General features: G+C 28.8%; 2 protein-coding genes across 2 annotated transcripts; one reads left to right on the top strand and one right to left on the bottom strand.

Moving 5' to 3' along the window:
- Positions 1-224: 224 nt before the first annotated feature.
- Positions 225-5,223, top strand: LOC112680953 (26S proteasome non-ATPase regulatory subunit 12). Its single transcript, XM_025551196.1, has 8 exons — positions 225-385; positions 494-676; positions 2,155-2,391; positions 3,169-3,452; positions 3,508-3,732; positions 3,800-3,968; positions 4,815-4,892; positions 4,955-5,223. The coding sequence occupies exons 2-8, from the start codon at positions 503-505 to the stop codon at positions 5,171-5,173; spliced, it is 1,386 nt and encodes a 461-aa protein (XP_025406981.1). The 5' UTR covers positions 225-385; positions 494-502; the 3' UTR covers positions 5,174-5,223.
- A 194-nt stretch (positions 5,224-5,417) lies between these two features.
- Positions 5,418-8,552, bottom strand: LOC112680954 (dihydrolipoyllysine-residue succinyltransferase component of 2-oxoglutarate dehydrogenase complex, mitochondrial). The gene is made up of 10 exons (XM_025551197.1): positions 8,186-8,552; positions 8,038-8,126; positions 7,845-7,921; positions 7,646-7,717; positions 6,950-7,005; positions 6,733-6,841; positions 6,288-6,672; positions 6,027-6,225; positions 5,712-5,963; positions 5,418-5,638 (listed from the first exon to the last, which is right to left on the bottom strand). The coding sequence occupies exons 1-10, from the start codon at positions 8,264-8,266 to the stop codon at positions 5,504-5,506; spliced, it is 1,455 nt and encodes a 484-aa protein (XP_025406982.1). The 5' UTR covers positions 8,267-8,552; the 3' UTR covers positions 5,418-5,503.
- Positions 8,553-9,859: the final 1,307 nt, after the last annotated feature.

The raw sequence follows: 9,859 nt of genomic DNA on the forward strand, positions 1-9,859 counted from the left end.
TTATTTTATCTGTAATAATCGGCAATTATAATGAAAATGATTTTATCGTTTTATCAATGTTATCACATATTGATAGATGCAAAAAAAAGGGCTAAATGTAGGCAATATTATATACGGATACAACATATTTTTTTTCGTGCGAAGATCCATTCGTATTTTTATAGATCTTATCAGACTGTTGTCTATAGATGGCGCAGAAAATTGTATTTGTTTTTCTGCCATGACGAAACCTTAAAGATATACTTTCATGAATTGCAAGTTTATAAAACAAGTCAATTGATACAAAATTCAAAAGTTGTCTATTGTGTTCTATTTACGGCAAGTTGATTGTTTAATACTAGTTTTCTAATTATTTTAGCCCAGGAGATCTTATATCCAAAATAATGTAAGTAATATTTGTTTGTGTGTTTTAGACTTGCTTCACTTTCACGTAACTCGTTTTAAAATATTTATAATTTGAATAAAACTATTATTATTGTTATTATTGCTTAAGTATATCAAGATGATGGACAATTTGGAACCTTTGACCACTGATGGTGGCCGTATAGTAAAAATGGAGGTAGATTACAGTTCTACATGCGATGAAAAAATTGCCATTGCCGAAAGTCTGGCAGCCAATGGTAAACTGCAAGAAGCATTAGATACCTTATTGATGTTGGAAAAACAAACAAGAACTGTAAGTTTACATTAATATCAGTTATACAAGCAATAACATATTCTATTACTTATTCACCTTCTCTAAACTATTTTAAATTGACTACCTTTGATTTCCCCTACTTGATAAGGTCTAGCTTATGTACACTAGCTAGTAAACTAATTCCTCATGTAACTCTAAGTTTCATTCGGTCATTTATTTTATATATAGTTAAGATACTTTTTCCTTAATAAATTAAATTTATAAATATAGGAATATGTAGGGACCTTATTAGTGGATTTTGGTGATTTTCAAGTGAAGAAAAGAATCTTTTATAGAAAACTTTTTCTCAATTGTTTTCATGCCTTGTTTTATGTTCTTTGTGAAGAGTTTGATTAGATACATAAGGTGGAGCATTGGTAATTTTGCGGAATGTGATGTTTTGGAATAAATGAATTTTATTTAGATTGATTTTCTTTGTAGTTCCTCAGAGTGATTACCTATGAGTCTATATTGGCTTAATGAGTGCTTTATAATTTAAAATTTTTGTGTGCAGATTGATAAATTAGTTTTTTGTAATCAACACTTTAAGTGTATAAACTTTGGAGTTATTGTTTGGACTTTATATAACATAAAAAATACATTAAAAAAGTTTAATTATTATAATAATTCATACATTTTTTTTAGTAATTATTCCATACTACCTAAATTTACTGTTTCTTGACATACTTTTAATTACCTACTGTTGCTCAAAAAAACATTTTAAATTAGTATCTTTTTCTCTTTCTTTAGTGGTTCTGGCCACTACAACTATTCTGTCATAGGTTCTTGCTTTTCTGTCTCAAACTCTGTTTACAGATTCTACATTTTTTATCATCTTCCCTTCTCAAATATAAATTGGCAAGTAGTCTTTTCCTATCTGGATCCACTGCTATAACTATATTCAATAGTGAATTCTGATTGTGCTATGCATAACCAGCCCATTATAATATTTGCCAAACTTTTTTCGGCCACGATCTACTAAAAATATACTTCACCTTTGAAGATCGACTTTCTTGGAAAAATTTTTTTATTATTAAATAATTATAATTATTAAGAAACATACTTGTTTAACGTGTATATAAACATACATAAAATATTATAAACTAATTACTAATTACTAAAAATAATATAATATACAGATAAAACTTATCGACAATTTGTTCATAACCACCATGATTAATTTTTGTTCACGTGGTCTAAAAATAAATTCTTATATGATTGACTCTTAAATCGTCCGTGATCGACCGTTTGGCCGTCCCTGCTATATGTGATTATTCATAATATTATTAAAAGGTATAAAAGTGTTAGTATATATATAGTGATCGGTGTTTACTATACTATTTAGTTAAAATATTTAATTATTCAGTTAGAATTATGTAGATTATTTATGAAAAATTAAGATATAAGTTTAAAATTCAATTTATGGTCCCATTATTTTCCTCAATGTGTTTATAATATTTTATATAATAATTTTAAAGGGATCTGATATGGCTTCAACTAGTCGTGTATTGGTTGCTATTGTACAACTGTGTTATAATGCTAAAGAATGGGCATTACTTAATGAACACATTGTTATGCTAACTAAAAGAAGATCACAATTAAAATTAGCAGTTGCTGCTATGGTTAGAGAATGCTGTACTTTCATAGATCAAACTCCAGATAAAGAGACGAAACTGAAGTTGATTGAATCTTTAAGAAATGTTACAGAAGGAAAGGTAAATTATTAATTATTAAGGCCTGGAATTCTAAGCATTTGCATATTTTTATATATTAAACTAAAAAGTAGCTGCTAGGTAAGACAGAAATTTGAATCTTAATCTAATGTGTTAGTATGCAAAATTAAATTTGGCATATTTTCGCATATTTGGAACATTTCAAATTATTGTGCATATTTTAGCATTTTTCTGAAATATAATGTATATATAGAAAAAAATATTACAAAGTTATTAATATTATTATTTATTACTTAGAGCATGATGTTTATCGTAAATTTCGTGAATCGTGCAGTTATATTATTTGATTTTTGTGTTATAATAAGATAAGATAAAATTTGCTAAAAGTATCAATACATTAGTAACTTTCCAGGTAACTAAAAATATTATAAAAATCCACTTGATTTGTTTGATTTGATTGATTTTCGTTTGTGACTTTTTGTTTAGATGAGTGAGTGTTCAAAATAATATTTAATTTCAATACAACATAAAGTTCTATACAGTTCAATAAAATGTATAAAATATAGTTGATATATTTTTAAGTATATTTTTTGTTGAATATTAATTATTTAATGAATTGTATACATTTTAAAATTAAATAAATTTAATAAATAATAATAACATGCATTTTTTTTACATATTTTTGCATATTTAGTATGTTTTTAGTGCATATAATTCTGGGCCCTATTAATTATATTATATCTCTAAATAAACATTTTTTTTAAATTTTATTACTCCTATAATTTAATTAAACTAAAATAATTATTTTTTGTTATTTAGATTTATGTAGAAGTAGAACGAGCTCGTCTTACACAAAAGTTGGCTAAAATTAAAGAGGATGAAGGAGATGTAACTGGTGCTGCAAATATCATCCAAGAACTGCAGGTGGAAACATATGGTTCAATGAAAAAACAAGAAAAAGTTGAACTGATCTTAGAACAGATGCGACTATGTTTGTCTAAGAAAGATTATATTCGTACACAAATTATCTCTAAGAAAATAAATACTAAATTTTTTGATGATGATAAACTTGAAATACAACAGCTTAAATTGAAATACTATAAGTATGATTAAATTGTTATTGTTTTTTAATAGTTTTTAACATAATTTTTCATATAGGTTGATGATTGAATTAGGAGAGCATGATAGTCTTTACTTAGATATTTGTCGCCACTACAGGGCTATTCAAGCTACTCCTGTAATTGTTGCCGATGAAGAAAAATGTCATGCTGCTTTAAAAAATGCTATTTTATACCTCATATTAGCCCCATACGATAATCATCAGTCTGATTTAACTCATAGAATTCTTGAGGATGAAGCCTTACAAAAAATACCTAAGTACAAGTGGGTATTATTTTCTTTTAATAAAATTATGTACCTACTATTGATATTTTATGTATAAAACCAACAGATCATTTCTGCAATTGTTTACTACAATGGAGTTAATTCAATGGAAAGAATTAAGCCAAGATTATGAAAAAGAACTAAAATCTGGATCCTTAGCAATAAACGTATTTTCGGTCAATACTGAAAAAGGAATTAAACGTTGGGCAGATCTCAAAAATAGAGTCGCTGAACATGTATGTAACAGAACTGAATATTTGTAATAAAATAGCGATAATTAGGGCTAGGATTTGTATGCAATAAAAAACTTTAAAATATGCATTTAAATTTTTATAAGATAAACACAAAAATATAGTTACAAAAAAAAAAAAATATTTATTGAAATACTTCAGTGATTTGTCTTAATATAATTGAAAAATAAAATAAAATTTATGTTTGATAAAAAAATCAAGTCTTATATTTTAATCAGCAGGACTAGAATGAAATACTAAATATTAATTTTAAGTTATAAGTATTAATTACGAAATATACTATAACATTTATTTTTCGCATTTTTATAATCAAAATATGCAATAATATTAATTTTATTCAATATATACAATAATATGCATTTTATCTAAAATATGCAAAAACATGCAAAATAAAAACACCATCATGAGGTGATTCGTGGACATTACTGACAAAATCAATAATTAAGTCGCAAAGAAAAACATGTTGCATACAAATCCTAGCCCTAGTGATAAGGATTCCCTTGATCAGTATTAATTTATTGATTTGTTACATCCTATTGCAATATTTCATCTGGCCAATTTAATTTATGATTTCCTATTCATTTCGATTATTAGAAATTGACAGATAGTGTTTTCTGTTGCCTTCTACATAGGGGAAGTAGGGTGGTCTTTCTCTCAGGACTGTCTCCTGTTCAGAGAGAGTGACAGAGTGTAAACCTAATAATATTTTTGTAAGCTGAATATTAAACATATTATTACTTTCTATGTATAAAAAAAAAATTATGATACTTCAATAACTATGAACTAAATAAGTTCATTGCTTCAGTATAAATTAGTTTATATTTTTACCAGAATGTACGAGTCATGGCCAAATACTATTCAAGAATTAAAGTGCTCCGTATGTCTCAGTTATTAGATATGACTTTAGAGGTATGATAAACATATTTTTAATCTTATTTATTTTAATTCTAAGAAATTACATATTTTTGCAGGATACTGAACAATTATTATCTAATATGGTAGTGGATAAATCAGTAAAAGCCAAAATTGATCGTCCTTCAGGAGTTGTCGAATTTTCAGTTGTCAAATCTGTCAATGAAGTATTGAATGAATGGTCATTTGGACTCAACGACCTTATGAAACTAGTTAACAATACTACCCACCTGATCAACAAAGAGCAGATGGTCCATAAACATTTGCTGTCTCATTAAACAATAATTTATATTTGTAAAAGTTCTTCATAAGCATAAATTTAATAGTACATTTTTTGTTTATTAAAATTATAATACTTTCTACTCGTCCAAAAACTCGTAATACATTTTATAGTTTAGGCGAGTTTAAATCAAATTATATTTTATACAAACTATAACAGAGAGGGAAGAAATAAATATATTATACATATATATATATATCAGGAAGAAAATGAAAATTAAGTGAAATGAGAATATGCAAATATTTTAGGAAAAAATTCAGTATAATATAATTAAATTAAATAAGTGCTTGTTATTCTAAGTACTGCCGGCTTTAAATTATTTCATAGTTTATAATCCTGCAATAATTATTCTGGGATCTTCAATGGCAGCTTTAATCTTACGTAAGAATAATACAGCTTCACGACCATCTACAAGTCTGTGATCATATGTTAATGCTACATACATCATGGGTCTTATAACAACCTAAGAAAATAATAAATTAACATTCAGACTTATAGAAAGACAATAATATTAAAAGAAGAAAAATATATCTTACCTGTCCTTTGATGGCAACGGGCCTTTCAAAAATGCCATGCATTCCTAAAATAGCAGATTGTGGGGGATTAATGATGGGTGTCCCCATGAGGGATCCAAAAACTCCACCATTACTGACAGTAAATGTACCACCATCCATATCTTCTACATCGATAGCACCTTTTTTAGCCTTTTCACCAAGAGCAGCAATTGCTTTTTCAATGTCAGCATAAGTCATTTCTTGTACATTACGCACAACAGGCACTAGTAACCCCTATTTTAAAATGATTTAATACATTATTTTTACTGTTAAAATATAAATTTTGAAAGCTTATACTTTGGGAGTTGCTACAGCTACAGATATATCTACATAATCTCGGTAGACAATCTCATTGCCTTCTATCACTGCATTGATAACAGGTTGTTCTGTCAGAGCATAAGCTGATGCTTTTAAGAATGCGGACATAAAACCTAATTTTAATCCATGTTTTTTTTGAAAAGCCTCAAGGTTAGTCTTGCGGAAGTCCATAATTGAGCTAAAATTATATATTTAATATAAATGTGGGTAGTTGATTATAAAAAAATATTCAAATTTTACCTCATGTCAATCTCATTAAATGTAGTTAACATAGCATTTACATTCTGAGCATCCTTCAAACGTTCAGCAATACGTAATCGCATACGATTCATTTTAACTCTGTATTCTGATCTTGTACCAGATATTTCTTTGGTAGGATCAGCAGGTGGCAATTTAACGGTAGCAGCATGTTGTTTTGAAGCTTGTGGGGCAGTTACTGCTGGTGCAGCTACTCTTGGAGGAGGTGGTGGTTGCGATATTGGCTGTGATGGTTTTGATGTTACTTGTGGTGGTGGTGGTGGTGGTGGTGGTGGTGTTGTTACAGGATCAGCTGCCACTGGTGTCTCCACAGGTTTTGCAGCATCTTCCACTTTAGGAGCTGTTTTAGTTGGTGTAGGCCCGCCTTCTAAGTATATGTTAAAATGTTAAATTTGTTGAAAAAATCACTTAAAAAAATTATTTTTACCTGTAATTGTAATTGTACACAAATCTTGTCCAGCCTTGACAGTTGCACCATCTTCAACAAATTTTTTCTCAAGAACTCCATTGACTGGTGAAGGAACAGGAACTGATGTCTTTTATAAATTAATAAAAATAATAAGAAGCCGTATTATTTCACTTCAATCTACTTTTAGTTTATAAGAAAATAAAGCTAAAACTATCAACAACTATTATTTATTTACCTTATCAGTTTCAATTTCACAGACAACTTCATCTATTGCTATTGAGTCACCAACATCTATAAAACAATTTTTTTAATACGTTAATAAGTGGATATATCATAGATATCTCAATATTTATTTTAACCTTTGTCTGGTAGTACTTATTGACTACAGGCCATTACAATTACTAAATATCATGTTATTTTTAGATGAGCAAAATAGTTTTTAAATTGTTTATTAACAAATATTATAGCTATCATTGATGCATTTTCGGTTGTATTAACTATAAATTATTGGTTGTTCTTCAATACATGATTAGAACTATAACAATCTTATATTACTATTTAATTTCTGGGTAAATATTTCATACCTAGAATAATTTAATTTTAACTTGACAAATAAAAGTTTTAAACTTTAATAATTTTTTTTAAATTAATCTTTATAATAGTGTGCAGTAATTATGTTAAAAAAATTGTCTAATCTTAAAAACTTTTTAAATTATTATCTTTCCATGGTTATATTTTACATAAATAGCAATTGACCCTTAATAAAATCATAGATTTGATAGAAATTTTATTAAGTAGGTAAATTATCTAAATTTGTTTTTGTATGATTATATACTGCAGTATAGTTATATATTTTTTCATCTTGTACCATGGCACAATAAATCATTAATTTTTTTTTTTCTCTAGTTGTAAATTATTGACTCATACTTACTCTTTTCCCATCGCATGTCACCTTCTGAGACTGAATCAGCAAAAGCTGGTGTTTTTAAAACATGCTCATCCCCTAATAATACATTTCAAAACAAATTTGATAAGTTTGACTTAAATATTTTTAAATTATAAAATCTAAATTTACACAGTAGATTTAAATATAAGTAGAATAGTAAAATTAGTAAAAATGTTATTCTTACAATGGAAAGTACTTGTTTGAAAATAACGACAGTGATAAAAAGACCTAATACTGGATGCAGCACTACTAAGTGAATTTCTAAAGAAAAAAATATAAAATATTAAAAGCCAAAATTATATCAAGTAAACCCTGTTATAGGTCGGGAATAAATATGATTTTGATCACAATAATAAATTCAAAAATATAACACTCACGAAAAAGCTAAATTATGGTTAACTGTAGACAATTGTCTTATAAAAACAGTTTTATTCAGTTGGCGTCCATTGTATAATTTGTTCAAGTCCTGGTTGATGGAAAAACATCGATTAATACAGATCCTACCTTCCTTTGACTATCACTTACCTCAGATTTCTTCAACTGCGTTTGTCTTATTTTTGAGGCGTTCTTAGGTAGACCTTTGACAATGTGCAAAATACAGGCCATTTCACATAAAACACAAAAGCAAATTATTCAACAGCAAGACGTATGCACAGACTTAATACACCGGGTATTGGTCGGATGAATAGAGAGCTTAAGAAATAATAATCAGAATAGTTATTTAATATAAATTATTTTTCGGGTCACCGGAACAATTATTGTCACAATTTTCGTAGCTGCGGCGACGACGAGAGGTCAGTCGGCCGTCACTAGGGCAAGGGTTTATTTGATAGCAGATTGTGATAAAAATAAACACATGTTTTGCAAAATTACACTCGTAACTTGTGACAGACTGCTATGGATTAAGATAGTACCTATCTTAATTTATGCACACTGCGCAGTGCACAACAAGAATATGATATCGTATGCGACAGTTATGCGCGGTATTAAATTTAAAAAATAAACAAAGCATTATATTATCAACGTTCCAGATTCTTACGCAGATTAAAATATTCACTAGTGCACATACAATTCATACATACAAGTCAAGTTTGTCACAGTGCGTGACTGTAATACACGTAATATCGGCATAGTTATCATCAATAGTTGTTAATCGCACACTGACGCCACTAGGCAGTTTATATTCTATATCCAGACTTCATGTCGATAAATCTTTTGAATCAAAATGAATCATCTACCTAACATTTACGTTATAATTGTTGCTTATAATTTTATAACATTTATTGTAATGCAGTGACTGAGTAGCCGAATGGAGTAAGACGGCAGGGTGGTCGCGGTACGCTACTGGTTCAAACCTGGCCTCCAACGATTTCTCTCTTTTTCAGGCGACTTTTCTCTTTTTCTCTCGGGTGATTGGAAAGAAAACAATTGATAAAATAAAAATTTAATCCCCTTGTACAAATAGTAGGAAATTAAGTATCCAAACAGTTCTCCCTTAGTACACAACAGTGTAAAATTATTGTTGCCGCACTCGAGCGGATCCACAGTTGGAGAACTGTAGGTCAGGCTATTTCAGGCCACTTATAAGGTCTAAAACTGAATTATAAGTATATACTTCGTTATAAAAAAACACACTATGGCACTATAATATGTGTTATCAAGTTTATTCATAGTTATCATTGAAAAAATTAACATTTATTATATTTTGTGGAGTCTTACATGAGGTGCTGCATAAAAGTGATTTACTGTACTATACAATTTAACGATTGACGTTATTTAGGGGAATGGGTGGAAACTGGGGTATTTGGCCCAGTATGGTATTAACTTCAGCCAATTCACTTAAAAATATGAGAAGTCTTCAAGAGGCCAATTTTGTCGACAACTATTAACTGTGGGTCAGCTGACCTGAACCTACCCCTAGATCCGCCCCTGGCCGCACTAATATGTTAAATATATTATATTTTTTTTAAACGTCAGTTTTTTATGTTCGACATTTCGGTAAAATCAAAACTTCTCATCATACTTATTTCTTATGGTACTACCTTATTACATTCGAGATGGCTTTTTATAAAAAATCGAGGGTCGTTACATGGGTGTATTTTAGGAGATGAAGGGGTGATCGCCCCCTGAATCTATATTTAAGGAATTGATTATATGTAAGATACCAGTGCCGTAGCCAGAAAATTGTTTTGGGGGGGG

Source organism: Sipha flava, unplaced genomic scaffold (assembly GCF_003268045.1).
Source record: "Sipha flava isolate LNK unplaced genomic scaffold, YSA_version1 182_pilon_pilon, whole genome shotgun sequence".
Taxonomy (NCBI): Eukaryota; Metazoa; Arthropoda; class Insecta; order Hemiptera; family Aphididae; genus Sipha; species Sipha flava.